This window comes from Temnothorax nylanderi, unplaced genomic scaffold (assembly GCF_030848795.1).
Source record: "Temnothorax nylanderi isolate EJ_2023f unplaced genomic scaffold, tnyl_v1.0 TNYL_tig0726_pilon, whole genome shotgun sequence".
Taxonomy (NCBI): Eukaryota; Metazoa; Arthropoda; class Insecta; order Hymenoptera; family Formicidae; genus Temnothorax; species Temnothorax nylanderi.
Window position 1 is genome coordinate 40,908 of NW_027249788.1, and position 26,991 is coordinate 67,898.

Genomic DNA, 26,991 nt, shown 5'->3' on the forward strand with positions numbered 1-26,991 from the left:
AAAAGTCGTCAAGATGTCTTACTTGACGCTTTTTCTAATGCGCATGCGCAAGTTATAGAACAGCCACCTAACCTAAAAGTACGATCGACTTGAAGCTTTACAAGGCTTTGTAGCATTAAAAAATTATGGTAACGTTTAGCAGAGAAAGTAGCTCAGTGAGCGTTTAGTGATTATTGTTCCTAATTAGTATATATTATACGTTCTTCTGGATCTATCAAAGGTCTAAAAGAATACTCCAAATCACAGAGCGTTCACTAATCTGCTTTCTCTGCTGAACATAACCTAAAATTTTTCAACAAAGCGGAGGTCACAAATTGACGCTAAGCTATTCCCTTTGCGATCTCGCTTTTAATCGCAACGCTATATCATGTGGAGGTGTTTATTAAGACTAGAGTTACTGTGTAACTGGTCATAGTTAAACTGTGGCACAGCGTTGCCGCGTCTATGGATAAGAATTCAGTACGGTTAGTACAATCTAGGGAATTCTCTGCGCTACCAAAGCGCTTCCAATGCGCGCATTGATTAATGGCTTCTGCACACAGGACGCGGAAACGCTTGCCGCGCGGCAAGAAGCGACGCGGTAGCCAATCAACGTGTTGCTTTTCCGTAAGAACCAAAAGTTTATTGGCTACTGCGTCGCTTCTTGCCGCGCGGCAAGCGTTTCCGCGTCCTGTGTGCAGAAGCCATAAATCGAAACGATTTTCTATGCAGTCTACGCGCTTCATGCGTAAACTCGGAACGGACCCATAATAAAAAAAAAACTGCGCAACTGTCGTTATGAGCACATAACGACACATAACGAGTTACAGAATCGAACTACTGGGTACCTATATATATATATATATATATATATATACATAAGCAGCGTTTACAATGTTAATAGCGAGTTCGCACAATATACAAGTTCCGAGATATTTGATTTGACGCTTCAACCCCGTTGACCTTTTAGCCCCGGTCTCCCGGCAAACCGGGCTCGTGCGACGACCGGACCGCGAGGACCGGCCGCCTAGTAGTGTGTCACATTGTTTTGAGCCTTTCGACTCACGAGACTCCTAGAGATATCATTGCCACCTTTGACTAGAGAGGATACGGCCTTAGAGGCGTTCAGGCATAATCCCACGGATGGTAGCTTCGCACCACCGGCCGCTCGACCGAGTGCGTGAACCAAATGTCCGAACCTGCGGTTCCTCTCGTACTGAGCAGGATTACTACCATTAGGGGAGACCGGGGCTAAAAGGTCAACGGGGTTGAAGCGTCAAATCAAATATCTCGGAACCTGTATATTGTGCGAACTCGCTATTAACATTGTAAACGCTGCTTATGGTACCCATATGACCAACGGAGTTTCGGCAGGTTACCTGCCGTGTTATGATTTTTACGAGGGCAAACGTGTTTTCGGAAGGTGAAAGTTACATTTTCTGCGCGTGGAAATTTTGTAATATCTGCAATAATATTTGCTCTCCAAATCTCGAGGTACGTGATTATAAAGAGTAATGCATGCTGAACACGAATCCAGTGTAGTTTTTTCATTATCGTTGATATCTAATATTTCGTGGGCGATCAAACCTGAAACTTGTGTTTGGGGCTAATCAGTCAGTAAGCACCCGGGTCACTGTGGCGCGCCGGGCGCACGACTTCAGCTCACGGCGATTTCAGGTTAGGTTTCCCTCGAGCGTGATTCTGTCTTCCCTTGCACGTGCGTCAGTTTGTATAGGAGGGAAATGGTACGCACGTATCGTCGCAAAACGGGTGTTTTGGCCGACTGAAAAGATGGCGGACCGTTGTTTTTGAGATCGCTTGCGCTCACGGCACGTCGGCGAGGTACGGCGAGGCACGGCACGGCTCTGAGATCCCGCGATTTCCGCGCGAGAGTTGACATGCCGCGCGCGCGGTAGATCGTCGTTGTTGGTCGTTGTGTCAGTGACAGTCGCGCGTGCGACCGCATCGTCCAGCGTTCGCCGCATCATCTCGGCGTCATTGTCACCGGCGTTGTAGTGGTGGTGGTGTCGGTGGTGGTCATCGTCGTCGTCGTCGTCGTCGTCGTCGTCGTCGTCGTCGTCGTCCGTCGTCCGTCGTCGTCGTCGTCGCGTCGAGGAATCGGCGCCGTCGAGTCGGTAAAATGGTCGCGCTCCACCGCGAGCTTTTCTAACCCCCCTGTCGCTATTTATCGCTCCCCCGCGAGAAACGCGGTTTGGTTAGGTTGCTCGAGGGTCCGCGCTGATCCTATGGCACCGGAACGCCGTCACGCGTGTTCCCCGTGGTTGCCCGGGTTGACAATATGACGTGCCGTTGGGGAGTTTACGATTTGGTTAACCTCTGTATTCACGTGCCTAAATTGTTTTATGGAATAGGTAAAACAATTATTTTTTAATAATGTTTCGCATAAAAATTTTAAATAAATTTTTATATTTTTCTCTTAAAAAATAATTATTAAAATGTATCCTATCATTTTTCCGGATTAGATGTACGTATATGTATTGAAAATGCAGTGTGACTGATTAGCCCCGGGGGGGGGGGGGGTGACGCTTAAACCCCGGCATTTTTGAGATTTCAATTTTTCCACCGTTGTCGTTTTTGCTCTATACCGGTTAAACAAAGCGACGTAGATAAAAATTTCCTATATAAATTTTGTAGCTAAAGGTTCATTCTTTACAGTGGTATACCACATTTAACTAAAATTATTTATTTTCTTGTTAAAAATCGGCACCGAAAAAAAACTGACCTTTTAGCCCCGGTCTCCCCTACCCTAAGAGCACAGTTGACGGAAAGTCGACGGCAAGTCGACTTTTATAAGTCGACTTCTAGTCGACTTCTAAAAATGACAGAAAGTCGACTAAAAATCGCCTTCTAAATAGTTGACTTATAAAAAGACGGAAAACAGTCTAGCAGTTATCATTTTTATTTTATATTAAGGAGGTTCTACAGATAATGGATGTATCTAAAAATTGGAAAAAAAACTTCATGGACGTATAAAGTGAGATGCGAGAAAAGTGCTCAAAAAATTTTAGCATCGGTTATCGTGTAAAAATTTGCAAAAATGAATTTTGAAATCACAGTTTTAACATGAGCTCTTATGGCAAAAGGATTCCCGGAGACAGGAAACGAGATATTAATTATATGAAGGCGGCCTACCAGAGATTCAAAAAACGGAGCTCTTATAGATCTTAATCTAAGCTTTTCAGAAATATCGAGAAAAACAAGGGTTATCGTGTAAAATTTTGTGATATTCGCTATTGAAACAGGCCATATCACAGTTCACGTAGCGTGCTTCGAATAACAAGGGAGATTTAATAACGTCGCAGCGACTGCACCTCACATAACCTTTTATCTGTCAATGATTTTGGGCATTTTCCATTCGAAGAACAACTTTCTTTTTAGCGAATTTTCCTCTTTTGACACCACGTAAGACTCTATCCTTATTTCTCCATGAATTGGTCGGGCTTGGAGGAGTCATTGTAAATTTATAAAAGTAAACGCGGTCACTGACTAGAAAAGGATCACGCTTATATGAGCAGAACAGCGAGACTCAAGTTCGTGACGTTATCACATTTTCTCGCATGTATAAGAAGCCGGAGTCAAAGGAGCACTTACACGATATTTTTAATTATTCCTCGCTTCGACTAATACGGGTATGATATAAGCTCTAACATCATCAAAATTCATGAAAATATTTTATGAATACTTAGAATTGATGAATTTGAAGATTTTCTCTTCATCTCTCGACTGACTAGAGAGTACCTGTAGAACCTCCTTAAGCGACGCGTCATGCATCATCAATATGGCGGCGAATCTCGAGGAGGAGCAGAGCTTACGAGCGAGTGCGAGGAATACGTGCCGCGAGACAGGACACGATAAGGGTGAAGTCCCATGGAGCCAGCGTATGGCGTACCGGCGTATGGCGTACAGAAGCTTAGCTAATCACAGGCTTTACGCTCGTTTTCGTTACGCCAGCACAAACATCGGCTGTCCCATGGAGCGTATTTAAGCAGCGTAATGATTAATAAGCCAATCACAGTGTTGTTTTACACAGCTTATTTTCAAAATGGATGCTCAAGGGGTCTTGTGTTCACCCTAAGACGTCTTAAAGCGCCGCGCTATCGACCACCGCCACGAAACGTCGTCGTCGTCGTCATTTACAGTCCTCGTCATCATTGTCTTCCCGTTGACTTCCTCCGATACTTATTCCGATAGTTTTTCCAGCAGGGGGTCGATTAATTGTGTATCTTGAAATGATGAGGTAAAAATTACAAAAGTGAGGAAATTCATTAGCGTATCTACGATTTTATTTATCAAAATCTAGTAAAATCTGTTCACTTTTGTAATTTTCACCTCGTTCAAGATACGACCTCCAGACGTACGTGGCGGTTTATTTTATCGACGTTAAAAGTTGGCGGGAAGTCGACTTTTCGTCATAACGAGAAGTCGACGTTTAATCGGCGGTTTTTGAGACATTCGCCGACTTCAAGTCGACTTGAAGTCGACTTTCGTCCTTTAAAAAGTCGACTTCTCTGCCAAGTCAGTTTCGGTAGAAGTCGACTTCAAGTCGACTTAAAATCGACTTTTTGCTCTTAAGGCATTCCCACCTCAAGTGCGCATACGGGTTTTGTATATTTTTTAGCGAAATAGTTGACCACCAAACGTTTTAATTAGAATATTTGCAACCCCCAAACGTTCTAGTTTGGATATTCGTGATCACCAAACGATTCCGCGTCGAATGAGTCCTATCAAAGTCAAATTGGTTAAAAAATAAATTTTGTCCAGCTAATTTCACGGAGTCATACGACCATCAATGCCGTGGGGATACGGTTTTTTCTATTTTTTAGAAAAACGATTGACCACCAAACGTTTTAATTACGATATTCGTGACCACCAAACGATTCCGCGTCGAATAAGCCCTATGAAAGTCAAATTGATTGAAAAATAAAATTTGTCCAGATAATTTCACCACAGTGTAACCAGTAGGGGCACTCCATGTCGGCACCTTTGATCTCCGCGTGGAGATCACGTGACTATCCGCCATGTTAATAACAGGACCGTATAGAGGACATTAATGGAAGAGGTAGTGCCCTATCATAAATAATAATGCAGTTACAATTTTTTCAAATTTTGCAAAAATGTAAAATAATAAATAAAATTAATTTGAAAACAATAAAAAAAACTAGTAAATAAGTCAAGAATTAAACTTATTTAAATCAAATAGTAATTAGAAATAAAACAAAAACATTTGTGCGTGGTTGTATAAGATTAAAAAAATATATTATTTAAATAAATATAAGTATCAAATAAATAAAGAAAAATTATATTTGTTTTATGTAATAAAATGTAATCATGAAATGTATTTTAATAAAAGTTTATGTATAAGTTGTAAAAAGAGAAAATGATATTTAAAAAATTAATAGTAATAAATTTTATTCGCGCGAAAATAAAAATACATATATTTTCTCAAATCGTATTACATATGGTTTGTATATTAACTAGTACGTATTAATATATTACGTATTAATATATAATATACGTACTTATATATTATATTTCATACTTATATATTAATATTAATGACATGTTGAAAAATGAAAATAAAAATATTACTCATGTCTCCATATAATTAATTGTTTTCGGTTTATTGGCGACTTGAAATTGTGATTAATAAATTTTAATGTATAATATAATCGCATTCTACCATAAAGTTTTTTCAGATACATTTGTGGAAATTGATTACATGGATGAGTAAAAGTAACTTTGTTGAATTCTATCAAAAGCTTTTTCAGAACATTTTGTTGAACAACCAATTTTTCAAAACATTTAATGATATTGGCTTCTAAATTACAAATATAATAGATAAAATTATCATGTGTTTTCGTTGGTCTGCTGAACGCGACCAATGACAACAGCGCAAACGAGTATAGAATAGGTTATACCACAGTATAACCAGTAAGGGCACTCAGCGAAAATATGCGTGGTCGCGCAGGTACAGCTGCTCAGCTTTTATTTCTGGTAGGATCCAATGAAATACAAGGGGACAGGAACGTGCATATGTGCAAACATGTGCCCAGACCTAAGTTGTCATTTGTGGTTGCCATTTTTCAGAGATTATGAGAAGTGGATAAAAAAAGCAACGATATATTAAGTGCAGTGTTAAACAATGCATTAATAACAGTTTGAATTCACAATGTAGTTTTTTCCGTTATCCAAAAGATATTGAAAAGTAAGTTTTCGTAATGTAGAAACTAAGTTGTGTTAGGTTAAATGAAATGAACTTATAAAATAAGTTTAAACTATTTGACAAAAACTATTTAACTTATAAAATAAGATAATATTTGTAATTACATTGTAATAAATTATGTTTTTAAGGGCAAAGCCAGCACGTGCCTTCGAGAAGATCTCATATGTAAAGCACACTTATTATACAATTGTTACGGAGTGTGTAGTGATCATTTTGAAGATAACATGTTTACAAATTATTTGAGAAATAGGTTAAATTGGCATGCAATTCCAACTTTAAACATCACAAATAATGATGAAAATGATCAGAACGTCCAGGTTAGTATGTCATATAAATGCTATAGATATTTATATATACAATAACGTGCAATTCGAAGAAAATATAAATTAAGTATTTTTTATTTTTTATTTTTTTTAGTTTAGGATATTAATTGATTATATTTTGGTTGACTACAGCAACTTCAAATCCATCAATTTATGCAATGCAATTGAAATTACCCAGATAGCCAAGCGTGATAGAGCATATTGAGCAAACTAATGCATTGCATGTGTTTTCATATATTTGCTGTAAATTTGCTGACATCGAAATAGAACACGTTACAAATACAGCTACATGATTGCTTATACATGCAATCAGTTGACGCAATTTCAAGAGCAAACGGTCCGCAATGTTGGTACGTTATGTTGTCTGCAACATGTCAGCAACATGACAGCAATGAATGATTCATCGTTCCATCTTGAGCATCATGATGCAAACGTGACGGCAACAACACATATATAATGATTTCCATCCGTTATTGTGTATATGTCATCAAGCTATGAAGTTTTTTAATTGTATCTCGTTGCTAACGAAGTGTTGACAATATGAAATTGTCACAAATCCCTCACAAATTGATGCTGTCACGTTGCAATCAATTTGCTGTTAATAGAAATATAATTCATATGAGTTCAACCCGACAAGCATAATGCTGTCTCACCTTGTCCCGAATTTGTCAAAATTAGTTGCATTAACGACAAGCTGCTTGTTGGCAACATGGCAGCAAACTCACAGCATTTGGCTATCTGGGTAGGTATGTCCAACGTAATATGACATGCAACATGGTCAAATAAGACCACAATGTCATAGTACTTTTTTCACTATTACTTTTTTATTATTATTTATGACAAATTATCATGTTATTGTAATGTATTATTATAATTATAATTATTACGATTTTTGATTATAATAAGTTTCTATTTTTATATTCGACAACGTTTGGCTAATGTCGTGACAATTCGACCATTGGTTTTGATCAGATTAATCGTCAAGACTTTTTCAACCATGGGTTTTGGTCGTTTCTAAATTGATTTAATCTTTGATACTTACATATAAGCATCTCATTTTTCTTAAATTAAATTATTAAATTTATTGCGAAAAATATTACTTTAGCCAGGGTTCGAAGCTGGGTAATATTTTTCGCAATAAATTTAATAATTTAATTTAATAAAAATGAGATGCTTATATGTAAGTATCAAAGATTAAATCAATTTAGAAACGACCAAAACCCATGGTCGAAAAAGTCTTGACGATTAATCTGTCCAAAACCAATGGTCGAATTGTCACGACATTAGCCAAATGTTGTCGAATATAAAAATAGAGTCTTTCTCGTTTATTAATTATTGGCAAAACAAATACATATACTTTTCTGTTATAAGTTTGTTTTTAGAATAATGCAGTCTCTTCACAATCATCTATCAGAATTTTGGAAACACATACATCCCGTCTTCACAGGTATTGATCATAATTATATAATACAATATAAATATAAATATGAATTTAATTATAAATAAAATCAAAGGTTAATATTATATTTGCAATTTACAGAATGCACAAGATGAATTTGTAATATCAGATTTGCCAAATTCTTCTACTTCATATATCCGTGATGAATCGGAGGATATTCCAATGAAACAGGAAGTAGCGTTGGCACAGATAGATCTACATGTTTTGCCTCTTCAAATGTCATCAGAACATCACGATCAACTGAACAATTTTAAGGTTTCCATTCAAAATTCTTCAACTTTTGAACCTCCTGACAAAAAGCGAAGATTAATGTTTAATCATGAAGAACAGACTTTTGAATGTCAGTCATTATCTGGAAGAAACAAAAGCGTTCAAACATCATACATTGGTAAATTTTCATCGTAATTGGCTTGAATGTAAAAAATTGCGAGCGAATATAAGAAGACTTGAAATGAAATTAATGCGTAAAGAAAATAAAAACTTAAAAACTAATAGATTAGAAAAACGAAAAGAAAGTTTGGATAATTTTAAAAATTTATGCGATAAGTTTATACCTCGTGAAATGGCTATATTCGTTAAAGAGCAGCTTTTACTTCGTAACAAAAAAAAAACACGGCCAAAGATATTCCAGAGAATTTAAAGATTATTGTTTCCGTCTTTATTTTAAAGGCCCAAAAATATATCAAGTATTATCTTCAATTTTCATGCTACCATCGAAAAGAACATTGATGAGAATTAACAATAAATATCAAATCGCAAAAGCTGGCATAAATCAAAATGTCTTTCCCAAGGAGAACACATAAGTCAAAATGACGTCAAAATGACATCTTTTAAAAGTCATATTTGTTTAAGTAATGATGACGTCATTATGGTTCCTGGCAAGAACGATTTCGTGACGTCATAATGACGTCAAAACAACGTCTTCTTGACTTTTCTCGTGATTTTTTTCGTACATATTATATAATTAATAAGATACTTATATTTAAAAATATATTAAAAACTAGTTTATTTTTAAATTATTTATTATATTTTAAGTGACTGTGATGTACATGTACCATAATACAACACTGTATAATATTTGACATAAAATATAATATTATAATTTTTAACTTATATATATTGTACGATATTTGTTGAAAGATATTAGACTGTTCTACGGCATGGTTTAAAATCAGGGAATGTGTGAAAGAAATTCAGCGAGAACAGATGGTACTAAAAAACGTTATAAAAACTTATAAAGTTATAAAGGGACATAAATTATAAAGTAGCGAAGTTACTTAATAAACTGGATAGTATATTTTCTTATAAGAAATCATAGTATATCAATATTTTGAAGTAAAATGTTAAAAGCACAGAATCTCGAGCCTGATTGGGTGTTGTCGATCAGTGACTTTAACACTGTGCAAGTATTTGCAATTACAGCCGCGCTTTGAAAAATTCCACAAAAGAAACGCATGAAGCGCGGATAACGAGTTATGGTGGCGCGCACCCTCGGTTATAAACATCGTTAGTATGCACCGTTCCATTATTGCCATTCGTTCTAATACATGCACGAAGATCCGCATGTCCGGCCAGACGTTTCTCTGAGGTATCATTCCCGATTATTACCCCAAAAGGGGTAATACCTAATTATTTAAGTCCCTTATACTTTTCTTTGGCTACTTGTGTGAAATCATCTCTTCATACTGCCTGTGGCAGCTTGAAGATCGCTTTGCGGAAAATTTTTCAAAATAGCACCTGGAAATACCAAAACAACTCAATGAAGTTATTGCCAATCAGATGTATATATATATGTACGTTTGTTCAATCAGAGTGCAACTTACACTGAAGTGCTTCGTGGAGTGGGGTGCCTTCAATGCTTAATTTGATCATACCCGATCCTGTCCAATTAAGGGGCTACATCTACCTAGAGGCCCGAAAAATAGGTCGAAATTCAGAAATTTTTTTTTCAGAAACGATTAGTGGGAATAAAACGAATTTTTTTGTACTTAAAGATACATGTTTTGAGAGCTTTAAAAAAAATTTTTATTAAAAAATGTCCAAAAACAAAAAAGTTATGGCCGCCGGCAGATGATAAGTTTTTTTTCGACACGTTCGGCGGTGGACACTGTCCAGTTAAAACGGTTGATCTGAAATAAAAAAACCAAAGGGGTTATTTAAGTTAACAATAAAGACGAGTCGTTGACGATCGCCGATTTTTAAAATCGATTTTTTAAACAAAATGGCAACAAATTGAAACTCAGGTATGGAAAATCTATGAAAAAATGTCGTCATTCTTACGTAATTATTAAAAAATAAAGATCGATTTAAAAAAAGTAAGATCGTCAACGACCTCTAAATGTTTCTCAGCGTATTTTGTGTAAATTTCAAAACGATCCATCGAGCGGTTTTCCAGATATGATGTCCACCGGCTTCGAAAACAGTGTTTTGAGAAAAACACGTTTAAAGTTTCAAGTATGGTTCTACTATTGTTAAGTGAAGAATTTTTAACTTTACCTCTAGTCGTCAATTCCAGGACCATATAAAGTACCCTCAGCAGCAATTGCAGCTTCATGCGAAGAGGATTGTTTTTGTCTGCGAGCAATTCTCCCTTCGCGCGTCGCCTCCTGCACTCGAATTTCAGCTGAATTGATGCGCTCTCGGTCTTGGTTCTCGCAGTGTCTTCAATTTTCGATGCCATTATTATCACTTTACGTACGCTTTAAAACTTGAATACAGAACAGAAGAGCAAGTGCGTAAAGTCTACTAGTACGTCTACTCGCTAGCTCAATGGCTTTCGTACTGAATTTTAACGGTCCTCAGCTGAAGGACACAGGTGGGGTCGCTCCCCTAGGCCCCTAAAAGGGACTCTTTTGTCATGAACAACAATACACAAAATCGAGAAGACAACTGAAACCCAAAATACCGCTAGAGCTATATTTTCCATGCGCGCCACGTCAGGTAGCAAAGCTCGAACGCTCGAACGCTCGAACTTGTTTTCTTCGGAATTCTATAACTTCGTCAATTTTACAGATATCGATGTAAAATTTTCAGGATATATTCTCAACACTTGAAACTTTTAGAAAATGCAATACAAAAAAATGCAAAAAAAAAATTTTCTAGGTAGATGTGGCTCCTTAAGAATACGCGCAAGTTTGTTTGATATGATTTTTGGTAGCAATTTTCCAACAGCAGATTTTTCTGTATCTGCGCGAGAAAATGAAGCGAAATAATCGACCTAAAAATGTAAAATACGAAATATCACTTTTCAAGTAAATCATTAGTTATACGAGGTTACTACAATACTTACGGTAGCATTGAAGTTTATATCATTTTGAAGAAACTTCTGAAACGAATTGAATGCCTCGTGAGTCTGGAGGGGCAGCTGCAGCAAATTCTTGGGCCGTACTACTGCCTGCTCTCCAGGAAATAGCTTCCGCAAGATTCTTTCTTGATTAATCAAAAGTATATCGATTTTACTGCTCACTTCTTGCAGTAGTTCAGCCTTGACTAGCTGTACCGTCGAAGACTTTGAAGTGACAACAGCTGAAACAAAATTTCGTTTTGCGTAAAAGTCCTGAAAACCTTTGGCGTTTTCTATCATATAACATTTACAGGTTTCCGTAACAAAATCTTCTAAGAACACGTTTATATCCTCCGGTTTTTTATTGCCATAGTAGACACCGATGATAAACGGATCTGCCTCGTCACTAAAACTCCCAAGAATCGGCCAAAACTCGCCATCCGTACTGTCATATAAATTTAGCCCATCAATGTTTACATCCATAACTATTTCACCTTTGTCCATTATATAGGCATCAGATAATTTTTGGCGTATGTTAGCTTGAACACCCTTATACCACATCTTTTCTGTACCAATTACTTTCAAAGGAACTTTTCGAGGAGTTTTCAAAAGAGTTTTATAACTTTTGGGTAAAATGGGGAAAAGAGGTTGCAATCTAGAGAGCAAATCATTAATTTTTTTTTCTACTTACGCCTCGTAATGCCCACGCTTTAAGTGTTCTTAAAATATAAACATCTCTGTCACGCTACGTGCCAATAACTGGTATATTATTGGGATTAACGTTGCCAACATAAACATTATACTCAGAGTCACTATTACTGAAAGAATCCTGTAAATTCTCCAAGTTCTCATTAATTACAATTTCCTCTCGATCATCATTTTGTTCAGAACTTGCGTCAGCACTGCAATTACTACGGCTATCTCCAGTATTTTCCTCATCACTTATCGCATTATTGTCGTCGATTATTTGGGTTGGAGAACCTTGCAGAATTGTTGCATTAATATTTTCTGCGTTCTCATCACTTTCTCTATCCCCCCGATAAGTATCGGATTTACTATAACTATTTCTGTCTTCATCAATTTCATCATCCGTATCAAATTCCAAATCAGTTTCAGATCTATTAGCATTTGTCAGTCCACACCGTTCTCGTAATTCGTATTGACGCACTTTCTTAGATACCATGACCTTCGCATTACGTCGGATTTTCCGTTTCAGTGATTTTAATTTCTATTTAAAAAATAATAAAATAAAAGTATTTCAGTTCAACTGTTCTTTTATACAATATAATACTAGCAGGAGATTCTTATATACAAGTTGAGATAATAGTTGTTTTCCGTTTACATCAAAACTCAGATAATTCTCACTTGTGACGTCATAACTCAGTTAAATGCACGTTCTTTTTGCATGCTGGCAAGTGAGATTCAACTGAGTTTTTATCCACAATCGAGACCATGTGCTTTAATGAATCTAATAGACTCGAACATTAAAAGTGAGGCTATGGATCTGTATTATTATGCGATAGCTTTGTTAACAAAATAAGCAGGTAAATACAAAATGACATATCTTACCTGAGTATAAAATACTCACATAACTGAGTGACTCAGATCACTTGAGTGTAAATGGAAAGCAACTAATGTTAAATTTGTTGTGATTCCATAACCTGTACAACACAGGTTAAAAATATGGTTATTATATATACTCATCGTCAGTAAATACTTACATGTTTCTCAGTCATGATGGTCACTATATATTGTTAACAACAATATTAGTAGAATATTCGACTATAAACACTTATCAATGCCACATATTACAATTTTTAGTCGCAGCACGTTCAGGCGAGTACAAGCCGGTAAATGGTGCGAGCCTAGAAATAACGACGAAAGCACCGCGTGCTAGTCTATCTAGCACGGCGCAGCAACTTTTATGCCGGCTACAGACCAAAAGCGACACGTGATGTAGAATGAGCGAATATACAGCTTTCTCGAGAAACCGACACCCGTCACCCGACACGCGACACGCGACACGCGACGCGCGACACGCGATATACATAGAATGAGCTGTATGTACATAGAGCTTTCTTGGCGAAGCTATACGCTCATTGGATATCGCGTGTCGCTGGTCTGCAGCCTGTATTAATCAATTTAAGTAAGTAAAATTTTCGATGAATAAAGATTTCATAAAATGAAATCAGTATATATTACACACACACACGCGCGCGCAACACACACACACACACACACATAATAATTTTAATTTTTAATTAAGTGCCAGGCAATCTCCTCTCAGAAATTTAAAAAACCGTTTGTAGCGATGCTTCTAAAGAAATTCACTGAAATATATTCTTTTTCAGAACAATTTGTGAAACTAATGATTGAACAAATTATATTTTTAAAAATAAATATAAAAACCCTGAAAGTCAAAATATCGTCATGTAATGATTTTATGACGAGTCACTGTACAGTCATTTTGGACTCATGATAGTGCAGTGATCAAACTCTGACTTTTTCCCATCATTTTGACGTCACAATGACATCATCTTGACTTTTTGTGCTCCTTGGGTTTGATTTAATTTTAATAAAAACTAAAGCTATGAGAGAAGCAGATACATATTGTACAATTTGCCTTGACGAGATGTCAATTAAATCTCATTTGTATTATGATACAAGCAAAGATGAAATGATTGGTTTAGTTGATAATGGTAAATGCAAGTCGTTCATTTCCAGCAAGACAGGCGTGTGTTTTTCTGACGCGATCTATATTTGGCGCCCCTGGTAACACAATCTGATAGTTCAAATACGTCCCGAAGAAAACAGTCTAAAATTGCGACAGAAGTGCATAATATCTGTGATTGAACGAGTACTTACTGTACTATTGCAGTAATCTGCTGTAAGAAGCTACTGTGAAATTTTATACTATTTGTTAAAAGTAAACATGCAGCAGAAATGTGAAAACAATATGGAAGTATCTGCCCAACAGAAAAATAACAGCAAATCGCGTTGGACTCTTCACGCACATTTGCAGCAGAGTTTTGAGTACAGATCCGACCGGCAGAAACGTGAAAAGAACGTGCAAGTATCTGCCCGTCAGAAAAATAGCAGTCGAGTGTGCTAGACGCTTGAAACATATTTGCAGCAAAATTTCACAAGTGTATGTCGCTTAAATTGTTGTTTTTGCCGTACAGATCCGACCGGCAGAAACGCGAAAAGAACGTGCAAGCATCTGCCCGTCAGAAAAAGAGCTGTCGAGTGTGCTAGACTCTTGAAACATATTTGCAGCAAAATTTCACAAGTGTATAATGTCGCTTAAATTGTTGTTTTTGCCGTACAGATCCGAGTGACAGAAATGCGAAAAAAGCGTGCAAGCATCTGCCCGTCAGAAAAAGAACAGCCGAGCGCGCTAAACTCCCAGACAGCACAAAATATTTATAAAATATTTTTAAAATATTTATAAAAAAGATTTAAATATTTTAAAAATATATACGTTGAATATTTTGTAAATATTGTAATGTCCGGAAAATAAAAGTATCTAAAAGATTATAATAAATATTTTAAAATAAAGTGTAAATAATTATCATCAATATTATTAAAGTTGTTTTTAATTTATGTTATAAATATTTATAGAAATAATTACTGTAAGTTAACTGGAGATTGTGAAACTGTTATAGCTTCGTGCTGTGAGATGTAGGCTACGGTCCATTTTGGCGTTACAAATTTCGAAAAATGTTTGATTGATAAATCAGATGTACGGTATATTCTGCCAAAATCATTTGTATTTCTGCTGCTCTACTTCTTACGCAAGCATCTGCCGTAATTCTTGTTGAATTCTTCTGTATATATAAATGCGTATTTCTGTAAATTATTACCCATACAGCACATCTTTCCGTGCTAGTTTGCAACGATGCCGCTAGGCGGCGCATAATGGTAAAACTAACTCGCAAGTAAATTTCAGTTGGGATCTAATATAAGCAGGCCTCCGGCGAAGCAAAATCATGACATTCGCAACACATATTTTCGCCAGCAATACAACGCAAGGCTTACCCAACACCACTGCGATGCTATAAATATAAAAAATATTTTCCAAAGTAAGATATAAAGATGTATATTTTTCAAATATTAAAAAAATCTTTCAAACATGAAACAATTATTGCTGATTGGGTCAAACATATTTTATTTTTCAAAGCAATATTTCTAAAAGATTTTACAAATATTATTGAATATACTTATTTGCAATTTTTTAAAAATATTTTTGAAAATATTTTTCTGACATGATCTGGCGGACATAGAAACATTCTAAAAATATTTTTGTAAATTATTTTAATCTTCCTAAAAAATATTTTAAAAACATTTTAAAAATATTTTGCGCTGTATGGGTAGCAGTAGGCGCTGCTACAAATCTGGCGCGATTATGTTGCACTGCGATTTGCGCAAGCATCTGCCGCATTTCTTGCACTATTCTGCTATATGTAAATGCATACACATATCTTCCACAATTCTGTTGCACTACGACGAGAGCAAGTTTCTGCCAACAGAAAAATAGTCAAAGTTGGAAATAGAAAACGCATGATCTGCCCGAAAGTTAATGCACGACTTTTCGTGCAGTTTTACAGCAGAATTGCAATGGAAATGTTACCAGGGGGTACCTGGAAGTAACCATTATTATGTGTGCTTTCTGCAATAGTAAAATCTTAAAAGAATTGTTAATGGAATGCATCATTAAGTTGCAAAATATTAATTTGAAAGTTGTAACTGTAGTTTGCGATATGGGCTCCAATAACATAATGTTGGCAAATCAACTTGGAATCACACAAGAAAATCCTTTTTTTACGATAAATAATATTACTGTTTCCTTTATGTATGATGTACCACACATGCTCAAGGCGCTTCGGAACATGTTTTTGAAATATGACTTTTTATTTGCAAACAATTGTGCCTCTAGTAAGTATATTAGGGAATTTTATGCACAGGATTCCAAATTTAGCAATCGACTAGCTCCAAAATTAACAAATTCTCAATCCAAGTTGTTTTGAAAAAATGACAGTTCGATTTGCAGTTCAATTGTTAAGTACATCGGTTAAGGCCGTCACACACAAAATGCATAACGTCGCATAAGCATAGCATAAGACCGTTGGACCAATGAGCATCTTACGTAAATTAATATGGCGACATTATGCTGGATGCTCATTGGTCCAGCGGTCTTGTGCTATGCTTATGCTACGCTATGCATTTTGTGTATTATAGCCTTTACAGCTGGTATGAACATGTATATTCATTTTAATAGATTACCTGCTGAAGCTATTGGTACAATCACTTTTATTGATCAAATTGATAAATTGTTTGATATTTTAAATTCGACAGAAAAATATAATGGAGAGAAAAAATATGCTCATGTTTATAAAGGTCTAGATATCTAAGTTGAATTTCTAAATGAATGTCTTAATTTTTTTTATTCATTACAAATTTTTAATGCCAGAGGAGAAAACATAAATAATAGAATGAAATTTATTCCGGCTTGGAAAATAACAATTTCTTCGGTACAAAAAATATGGAATCTTTTGGAATAAAAAATTTTTCAGTTTTTTCCGACAAGAAAACTAAATCAAGATCTACTTAAAGATCTTTTTGGAAAGATTCGTTTCAAAGGAGGAAATTGTTTAATCCGACATCGACGTCTTTTACTAGAACATTTAAAGTATTACTTTGTCATAATTTTTTAAATACTGGTCACGAAAATTGTGAAAAAGATTTTAATAATATGTTAATGCAAATTCAAACAATGAGCGAGATAGAAAAATTTGAAGATAATCGAGAAGATAATGAAGTTGAGGAAGAAATTGGAAGAAAACTCAAAAAACAATTTTTACTTCGGTCTTTTCTACCCCTATTTCATATATAATTCTTTTAAATTTGGTTGATTAGACTTAGCTTTATATGCGAACCTTTGATCGCGTATAAAGCTGAGTCTAATCAACCAAATCTTAAAAAATTATATATGAAATAGGGGTAGAAAAGACTAAAAAATATAATAAAATTAGAAATATATCGATATCTCCAAATTTGCGGAAGTTAGAGCAACCACGGACATTTCTAAAAAAATTCAAAATTTTTTTAAAAAGGAACCCCTTTACCGCTCATCGCCAAATTCAATACCAACCTTCCTTGAATGATACTCTATCGATTAAAAAAAAAACATCCCAATATCTCAAAAATTACGGAAGTTATACCATAAACAAAAAAAAAGATAATTCAACACCAACCTACCTTTAATGATACTCTACGATTTTTCGACGTTTTCGAACATAAGTAACACATTGGCATCGAAAACTCAAAAAACAATTTTTATTTCGGTCTTTTTTCTACCCCTATTTCATATATAATTCTTTTAAATTCGGTTGATTAGACTTAGCTTTATATGCGAGCAAAATTATAGACCTTTGATCGCGTATAAAGCTGGGTCTAATCAACCAAATCTTAAAACATTATATATGAAATAGGGATAGAAAAAAACTGAAAAATATAATAAAATTAGAAATAGATCGATATCTCCAAATTTGCAGAAGTTAGAGCATAAACGAACATTTCTACAAAAATTCAAAATTTTATTAAAAAAGAACCGCTTTACCGATCATTGCCAAATTCAATCCCAACCTTCCTTACATGATACTCTATCGATTAAAAAAAAATGCACTCCGATATCTAAAAAATTACGGAAGTTAGAGCATTAACGGACAACAGAAGCGTTACATACATACACACACACATACACACGGACATTTTGTACAAAAGTGATTTTTCGACGTTTTAGAACATTCTAAACACTTTGCCAAAGATACTTAAAAAAAAATTTTTTTCACGAAAACAAAGCTTCCTCTAGGAGGAAGCATTACTAAAAATTATCAGGAACTATAGAACTCGACTGCATGCGACAAGAACTCCCTTTTATTTTTGATCTGCTGGAAAATGATATGCCAACTTCACAGACATCCAAATTTACCGAAATTTCTATAACTCCAGAACTAATCAACCAAATCTTAACGAATTATATATGAAATAGGGCTAGAAAAAACTGAAGAATATAATAGAATTAATAAAAATTGCTAATAATCAAGGGGTTCTTTTTTAAAAAAATTCTGAATTTTTTTAAAAATGTCTATGGTTGCTCTAACTTCCACAAATTTGGAGATATCGATCTATTTTTAATTTTATTATATTTTTCAGTCTTTTCTACCCCTATTTTATATATAATTCTTTAAGATTTGGTTAATTAGACCCAGCTTTATACGCGATCAAAGGTCCATAATTTTTTAAGAAAAATGCCTGTAATAGGTCTAACTTCCGCAAATTTGGAGATATCGATCTATTTTTAATTTTATTATATTCTTCAGTCTTTTCTACCCCTATTTTATATATAATTCTTTAAGATTTGGTTGATTAGACCCAGCTTTATACGCGAGCAAAGGTCCATAATTTTTTAAGAAATGCCTGTAATAGCTCTAACTTTCGTAAATTTTAAGATATTGGGCTGTTTCTAATTTTATTATATTCTTCAGTCTTTTCTACTCCTATTTCATATATAATTCTTTAAGATTTGGTTGATTAGACCCAGCTTTATACGCAATCAAAGGTCCATAATTTTGAGAAATGCCTGTAATAGCTCTAACTTCCGTAAATTTTAAGATATAGGACTGTTTCTAATTTTATTATATTTTTCAGTCTTTTCTACCCCTATTTCATATATAATTCTTTAAGATTTGGTTGATTAGATTCAGCTTTATACGCGAACAGATATTAGTATAACATATATTAGCCGCAATAAAGCTTATCACAATAAAAAAAAGTGTGCAAGTAGAAACTTGCACATTGCTTTTTCATAGTTTTTAAGTGTGCAAGTAGAAACCTGCACATTGCTTACTTATAGTTTTTAAGTGTGCAAGTATTTTTTAATCGATAGAGTATCATTTAAAGAAGGTTGGTATTGAATTTGGTGATGATCGATAAAGGGGTTTCTTTTTTTTAAAAATTTTGAATTTTTTTAGAAATGGCCGTGGTTGCTTTAACTTTCGCAAATATTGAGATATCGGGCTGAATTTTTTTTTAATTGATAGAGTATTATTTAAGGAAGGTTGGTATTGAATTTGGCGATAATTGGTAAAGAGGTTCTTTTTAAAAAAATTTTTCGACATATTTGTTCAACTGATTTGATCTGTGAAACAAGCATTTAGAAATGATATCTCTGATTGTCAATTTAAAAAAATGACTGAATAAGTTGCTTGTTTTACAGATTATATTTCCTTTTTGAATACGGGTACTTATAGAAAAACGTAATATACATAGATTTTGATATATATATAGATAGGGGAGACCGGGGCTAAGTATATTTCTTTATATATTTCTCACGTTAACTAACGATTGGACGAAATCTCTGCTTCCTCTATGAGGAAGCAATGTGCAAGTTTCTACTTGCACCATTTTTCATTCTCTCCTTGTAATTTTCCGTTCCTTCCTTTGACCAAAAGGGTTGAAGGAAGAATTCAAAAGGAGAGAGGAAGTATGGGAGAACCAAAGAAAGTCGCTGGAGGAAAAAATAAAAAGTCTGGAGGAAAAAGTTGAGAAGGTAGGCTTGAGTGGAACAGAGGGAAATGTAGAAAGAGACTTATAATAGGGAGAATGAAGGAGATAGAAAAAAATATAGAAATGGCGGAGAGAAGAAGGAGGAGAAGCAATATAATTGTGAAAGGAGCGAAGAGAGGAAACGAGGCAGAAAGGAAAGAGAAAATCGAGAAGATGATAGGAGAAATAAATAAAGTAAGAGTGGACATTGAAGAAGTACAAGAAGTAGGATACGGAGATAATAAAATGACGTTGTTGAAATGCAGGAACTGGGAAGCCAAAAGGGAAATAATGGCACAAAGGAAAGAGTTAGGAAGGAAATATGAAAGCTTCTTGGATGACGACCTTGCTAAAATAGAAAGGCAGATACAAAAAGAAATAAGAATGATAGCAAAAGGGGAAAGAGAGGCAGGAAAGAAAACCACAATTGGCTACCAAAAGATGTGGGTGGACAACAAAGAGCTGAAATGGAATGAGAGTAAAGGAAAGTTAGAGGAGAGGAGTGATTTTCGGAAGTCATAAGGAGAGGAAAGAGGATAGGGAAGGAGAAGGCATAAGGAATAGGATAAATAAGGAGGAAATGCGGAACGGGAAGCAGGAAGGGAGCAAGCAAAGTGAGGAAAGGGTACGTGAATACAATGACAGTAGGCTTCTGGAATATAGCTGGATTAATGAGGAAAAACGAAGAATTCTGGAATAGATAGAAAACTGGGATATAATAGCTATGTTTTTAAATACATCAGGATCTCAATATTTGCTGCAAAATTTTAACAACAAAACTACGTGTGCACCGCTGATATAAAATCATTTTGATAAATTATTCTAGTTTATTGTGGATTTTCTAAATATTTTATTAGAAATTAATAGTATTACTCTTGCATAAAATATTCTTGAAATTATAAAGTTTTTGATTTTTTTAAATATCATTTTCTCTTTTTACAACTTATACATAAACTTTTATTAAAATACATTTCATGATTACATTTTATTACATAAAACAAATATAATTTTTCTTTATTTATTTGATACTTATATTTATTTAAATAATATATTTTTGCTTCCTCATACAGGAAGCTTTGTTTTCATAAACTTCGTATATGGACCTTTGATCGCATATAAAACTAGGTCTAATCAACCAAATGTTAATGAATTATATATGAAATAGGGGTAGAAAAGACCGAAGAAAAAATTGTTTTTTTAGCTTTCGATGCCAATGTGTTCCTTATGTTCGAAAACGTCGGAAAATCGTAATTTTAAAAAATGTCCGTATGTATGTATGTATGTATGTATGTGCCAAATTTACCGAAATTTCTATAACTTAAGAACTAATCAACCAAATTTTAAAAAATTATATATGAAATAGGGGTAGAAAAAATTGAAGAATATAATAGAATTAATAAAAATTGCTAATAATAAAGGGGTTACCAATTTCTGTTTTAAAAAACAGCCAAATTTACCGAAATTTCTATAACTCAAGAACTGATTAATAACCAAATTTTAAAGAATTATATGTAAAATAGGGGTAGAAAAAACTGAAGAATATAATAGAATTAATAAAAATTGCTAATAATAAAGGGGTTACCGACTTCTATCTAAAAAAATCTACACATGATTGCCCTAATGTCGAGCTTAAATTTTTTTTATGGATAGAGTATCATTAAAGGTAGGTTGGTGTTGAATTTGGCAATGATCGGTGAAGGGGTTACCGATTTTTGCCTAAAAAGTGTACAAGTTATACATGTAATCTTATATATAGAACGTATCATTAAAGGAAGGTTGTTTTGAATTTTGCGAAGATTGGTGAAAGGGTTACCGATTTCTGCCTAAAAAATGTATAGGGTAGACCGAGGCGAATCAAATTACTAATTAGCACGATAAAATAGCTCGTTTGAAATAAAACACTAACGAAAACTGTCTTAAAACTTATATTGATCCGATTCACCTCGGTCTACCCTAAGTTATTTGATGGATAGAGTATCATTAAAGGAGGCGGCAGTGTGGTCTAGTGGTAGAGCGCCAGACTCGTAATCTGAGAAATTAGGTTCGAGTCCATTTGAGCACGTAAACATGGAATTTATTTCCGAAAGCTGCGCCCTCCGTGCGAGAAAGACTCTTGTGCGGAGCAAACTGTGCTCCGTCTTTCGGAAAGAACTACGTCAAGCCGTTGGTCCAAAGGGTTAAGTGAGAGGAGAAGGGTAGTGATGGATGAGAATTGTAACCCTAAGGAGATCGAGTATCATTAAAGGAAGATTGTTAGTGAATTTGGCGAGGATCGGTGAAGGGATTACCGATTTCTGCTTAAAAAGTGTATAAGATGTAGGGGAGACCGGGGCCTAACCGTCAGTTTTTTTTCGGTGCCGATTTTTAACAAGAAAATAAATAATTTTAGTTAAATGTGGTATACCACTGTAAAGAGTGAACCTTTAGCTACAAAATTTATATAGGAAATTTTTATCTACGTCGCTTTGTTTAACCGGTATAGAGCAAAAACGACAACGGTGGAAAAATTGAAATCTCAAAAGTGCCGGGGTTTAACCGTCACACTGCATTTTCAATACATATACGTACATCTAATCCTGAAAAATGATAGGATACATCTTAATAATTGTTTTTTAAGAGAAAAATATAAAAATTTATTTAAAATTTTTATGCGAAACATTATTAAAAAATAGTTACGAGGGTTCCTCTTTCCGCAGAAGTCACTCGCCCGACTTGTTTCACTCCTCGACATCCGATGACTCTATTCGGTGCCTGAACGGTTGTAATTCCCGTCTCATCCATATTCCATATGCAGTGAGCCTGGAAATGCCCGGAAATGCCTTGGAAATGCACCCGGACTGCTTACTGACGGATTAACCCCAAACACAAGTTTCAGGTTTGATCGCCCACGAAATATTAGACATCAACGATAATGAAAAAACTACACTGGATTCGTGTTCAGCATGCATTACTCTTTATAATCACGTACCTCGAGATTTGGAGAGCAAATATTATTGCAGATATTACAAAATTTCCACGCGCAGAAAATGTAACTTTTACCTTCCGAAAACACGTTTGCCCTCGTAAAAATCATAACACGGCAGGTAACCTGCCGAAACTCCGTTGATCACATGGGTACCATAAGCAGCGTTTACAATGTTAATAGCGAGTTCGCACAATATACAGGTTCCGAGATATTTGATTTGACGGTTCAACCCCGGCGACGGTTAGGCCCCGGTCTCCCCTACATGCAATTTTATATAGAGTATTATTAAAAGAAGGTTGTTTTGAATTTTTCGAGGATCGGTGAGAGGGTTACCGATTTCTGCTTAAAAAATGTGTAACAATTTCTGCTTAAAAAATATGTAAGTTATTTGATGGATAGAATATCATTTAAGGAAGGTATTGACGTTGGAGAGGATCGGTGAAAAAGTTACCGAGTTTTGCTTAAAAAGTTACATGTATAAGTTATACATGTAATTTTATATAGAGTATCATTAAAAGAAGGTTGGTATTGAATTTGGCGATAATCGGTAAAAATTCTTTCTATATACAAAATCTTGAATTTTTGAGAAATGTCTGTGGTACCTTTAACTTCCGCAAATTTTGAGATACTAGACACCACAGACGCGCGCTTCGCGCGCGCTATTTAGCATTAACATTATGCTATTACTATTACACTATTAATTCTTGATACACACAACTGTCAAAATATACGATGACAGCTGCAAATGAAGTAAGCGCAGCGAGAGAACCAATTGGCATCGCGGAAAAGCGGCAACAATAAACTTCGAGATATGCGAGTATCGACTTAACATGCCTTTTTTTAGAAAGGAATTGGGTTATTTCTAATTTTATTATATTCTTCAGTTTTTTCTACCCCTATTTCATATATAATTCTTTAAGATTTGGTTGATTAGACCCAACTTTATACGCGATCAAAGATCTATAATATTTGGAGAAATGTCTGTGGTTGTTTTAACTTCCGCAAATTTTGAGATATCGGGTTATTTCTAATCCTGTTATATTCTTCAGTTTTTTCTTGAATTTGGCGAGGATCGGTGAAGGGATTACCGATTTCTGCTTAAAAAGTGTATAAGATGTACATGTAATTTTATATAGATTATCATTAAAGGAAGGTTCTTTTGAATTTTGCGAGGATCGGTGAAGGAGTTACCGATTTCTGCTTAAAAAGTTACATGTATAACTTATACATGTAATTTTATATAGAGTATCATTAAAAGAAGATTGGTATTGAACAAAATGGAAATAAGATATGTTCGCAATTAGTAGGGATCATTTTAGTAAAAACATTAATTATTTAATTGATTTTTGTAAGAATATAACAGATATTAGTATAACAGATATTAGTATAACAGATATTAGTTGCAATAAAGCTTTATCACAATAAAAAAAAGTGTGCAAGTAGAAACTTGCACATTGCTTCCTCATAGTTTTTAAGTGTGCAAGTAGAAACCTGCACATTGCTTCCTCATAGTTTTTAAGTGTGCAAGTAGAAACCTGCACATTGCTTCCTCATAGTTTTTAAGTGGGCAAGTAGAAACTTGCACATTGCTTCCTCATAATTTTTAAGTATGCAAATCATAAATTTGAACATTACTTCCTCACAATTTTTAAGTATGCAAATTATAAATTTGCACCTTGCTTAATCAACATTTTATTTCGCTCATAAAGCTTCCTCTGAGGTAAAAAATTGATAGTAAAAAAGCGCGTTATTCGAAGGTGTAAAATAAAAAAAGATGACTTGAAAATTTCTTATGTATATTCGTAGACTTCTAATTGATGAAATAGGTAAATAGGTAAAAAAATCACGGAAAAAGGTAGGAAAAATTGAATTATAAAATGAGGTTAAATAATAATAATTGAACACACACATTTTAGGTTGTAATAAAAAAATATTATTTTAAACTTTTAATGATTAGTTAACAGTTGATGGACAATTTGCTAAAAAATATTTACAATTTTTAAATGATCGTTCCCTTTGTTGTTCCCTTGATTGTTCCCATGAAATAATGTTTTCTGTCGATTGCATTGGTAAAGCAATTCTCATGTTTGTTCTGCTGTAAAGAGAGAAGAAAAATTAATTCAAATATAATACTAAAGTCGGGATTTATAGATGGATTAATATTGAAAATTGTCTTAAATTTATCTGTGATGATAATAGAATATCTCATTTCCTACATAGCATCTTAAAACAAACTTGAAATGATCTTTATCATTGTGACGGTGAGGAATGATACAGCCTTGAATTTTTCTATAAAATTCTTTATCATCAGACCGGACTATGAATACCGGCCTTAGACTTAATTTTATATTTTAATGTATTTAATTCATATTTATTATTTATGAATGCACATGTTAACCATTTCTAATGTCTGAAACAGCATTGAATTATTCCATACAGAAAATAATAATAATGTATTTAACATAAAAGCTATATCACATACATATTATACCCCCTAAATGTATATTACTATACATATGTATTTAACCTAAATGTATTTAACAAAAAATAATGTATTTAACATAAAAAAACTATATCGCATATATATCTTTCTAGAAAAATAAAAATAGTAATAAATAATATCACATATGAAGCTGAATTAGTTTACGAAGTATAAATAAAATTTTTAATATGTAGTGAATTGAAAGGTTCCCAGAAATAATATGAAATAGTAATTAATGTTTCAAAATTATTAGTTTCCTGTGTCCTCGTTGAGTTTTAAATGTACTATTAATATTTCTTAAAGTAAAAAAAAGACGGACTCGTGCAAACAACCTTATCAAATATTCTTTTGGAAAATTTGAACATGGATGTTCAAATGTTACATGAGCAAATATTTCAATCAAATTAGCTACAACACCTTTTCTTAATATTAAGGTTTCTATATTTTGGAAGAAAATGTCTTCCAAAGCTTTTATATATATAACAAAATCATCAGTTGGCATGAACAAACTGCCAAACAAATTATTTTCTGTTGATTCGTAAGCTCGAAAAAAACAATAATATGAATTATTATTTACGTCTACATTCTCTCGCATACTTAAGGCAAATATCACAGGAATGTTTTACGATGCACTTTCGCATTAAATATCCACAAACATAACGGAAAGCATTTTGCTCCGGTAGACTTATTTCTCGGTAATCATATGATCATCGATTAAAATTGCTTTTCCTTTATCTTGCTGATTCACATTAGCATGTATGTACATTTTGAGCTCTATAATTAGCAATGTCCATAATCATTAAGTCGCGATCTTCAGCACAGTTTCCAGTTTCCGTCATTAAATAAATTGTAGAGAATAATTTTCTAAAACCGAAATGAAACTGTGAAGGCGTAACGGTATATGCCGCACCGTTCAAAGTTTAAATTTTTCCGAAAAAATTCTCTAATGCATCTTGATTTAATCGTCTCGTGAGCAAGAATTTAATATCTGGCAGAGTGCTTTGTATATAAGTCCACAGTGACTGCAGAGATTTTATGTTAAGTACCCAAAACTTAAAAACCTGCACCTGATTCGAGATGTCTTTTCCTTTTTTTGAAAAGACTTTCAAGCCTGACAAATAATCTAACATTTTCTGTAAAAATTGTAATTGATGTTGTGCTCCAGTAAAAGCTTGCTTATGACTTTTCTTATCTGTTACCGTGGAGGAATTGAACATATCAAACAAACTATCAAATTTTTCAATAAATTCGATGATTACTTACCAATGCATTTACTGATAGGATTTTTAGAACGTATAATGTCTTCAGGGCAGCTGCCACCGTAGCACTTAAGATCTGAACAGCATATTTCACTTTCATTCGATCAAACCCTGATGGTTGAACATGAGTATCTGTTAGTTTATAAGCTAATCGATTTGGTTGGTTTTTGTCGTAATTGTAAAGAGTTACAATATAATCCCAAGAAATTTGGTGACCATTATATTTAATATTGTTAATATAAGCATTATTTTTTGTAGCTTTGATCAAATGTGGTGGATCGGCTAAATAATGAATATGTTCACCATCAATGTCAAAATATGGTTTTTCAGGACTTATACCAAGCCGCTTTGTCATATTTTGATAGTTTTTACCCATGTCTGTGACAAGTA

The 26,991-nt window shown here is 34.3% G+C and overlaps 1 protein-coding gene and 2 long non-coding RNA genes across 9 annotated transcripts; 1 reads left to right on the forward strand and 2 right to left on the reverse strand.

Moving 5' to 3' along the window:
- The first annotated feature begins 5,953 nt into the window (after positions 1–5,953).
- Positions 5,954–9,118, forward strand: LOC139785029 (uncharacterized). The gene is made up of 4 exons (XR_011721782.1): positions 5,954–6,205; positions 6,352–6,540; positions 7,918–7,993; positions 8,087–9,118. It is a non-coding gene; the product is annotated as an uncharacterized lncRNA (long non-coding RNA).
- Positions 9,010–13,339, reverse strand: LOC139785027 (uncharacterized). 7 transcript variants are annotated; one of them, XR_011721780.1, is made up of 6 exons: positions 13,010–13,339; positions 11,295–12,949; positions 10,911–11,222; positions 10,502–10,842; positions 9,829–10,134; positions 9,010–9,742 (listed from the first exon to the last, which is right to left on the reverse strand). XR_011721780.1 is itself a non-coding variant. In XM_071724199.1 (6 exons), exons 2-4 carry the CDS (start codon positions 11,847–11,849, stop codon positions 11,064–11,066), a joined length of 645 nt encoding a protein of 214 aa, XP_071580300.1. In that variant the 5' UTR covers positions 11,850–12,949; positions 13,010–13,338; the 3' UTR covers positions 9,010–9,742; positions 9,829–10,134; positions 10,502–11,063. The 7 variants fall into 7 exon arrangements, 1 of the variants encoding a protein (XP_071580300.1); XR_011721779.1 differs by having other exon boundaries at positions 10,502–11,222; positions 11,295–12,516; positions 12,877–12,949; positions 13,010–13,338; XR_011721777.1 differs by having other exon boundaries at positions 10,502–11,222; positions 11,295–12,516; positions 12,858–12,949; positions 13,010–13,338.
- An 11,438-nt stretch (positions 13,340–24,777) lies between these two features.
- LOC139785026 (uncharacterized) lies at positions 24,778–26,772 on the reverse strand. Its single transcript, XR_011721775.1, has 2 exons — positions 26,606–26,772; positions 24,778–24,955 (listed from the first exon to the last, which is right to left on the reverse strand). It is a non-coding gene; the product is annotated as an uncharacterized lncRNA (long non-coding RNA).
- Positions 26,773–26,991: the final 219 nt, after the last annotated feature.

Coding starts and splice junctions, on each gene's coding strand:
- LOC139785027 (XM_071724199.1), bottom strand. CDS start 11,849: ATGTGGTATAAGGGTGTTCAAGCTAACATACGCCAAAAATTATCTGAT. Junction 11,531..11,599: donor AGATTTTGTTACGGAAACCT/GTAAATGTTATA, acceptor ATTTTGTTTCAG/CTGTTGTCACTTCAAAGTCT. Junction 11,223..11,294: donor ATATAAACTTCAATGCTACC/GTAAGTATTGTA, acceptor TTACATTTTTAG/GTCGATTATTTCGCTTCATT.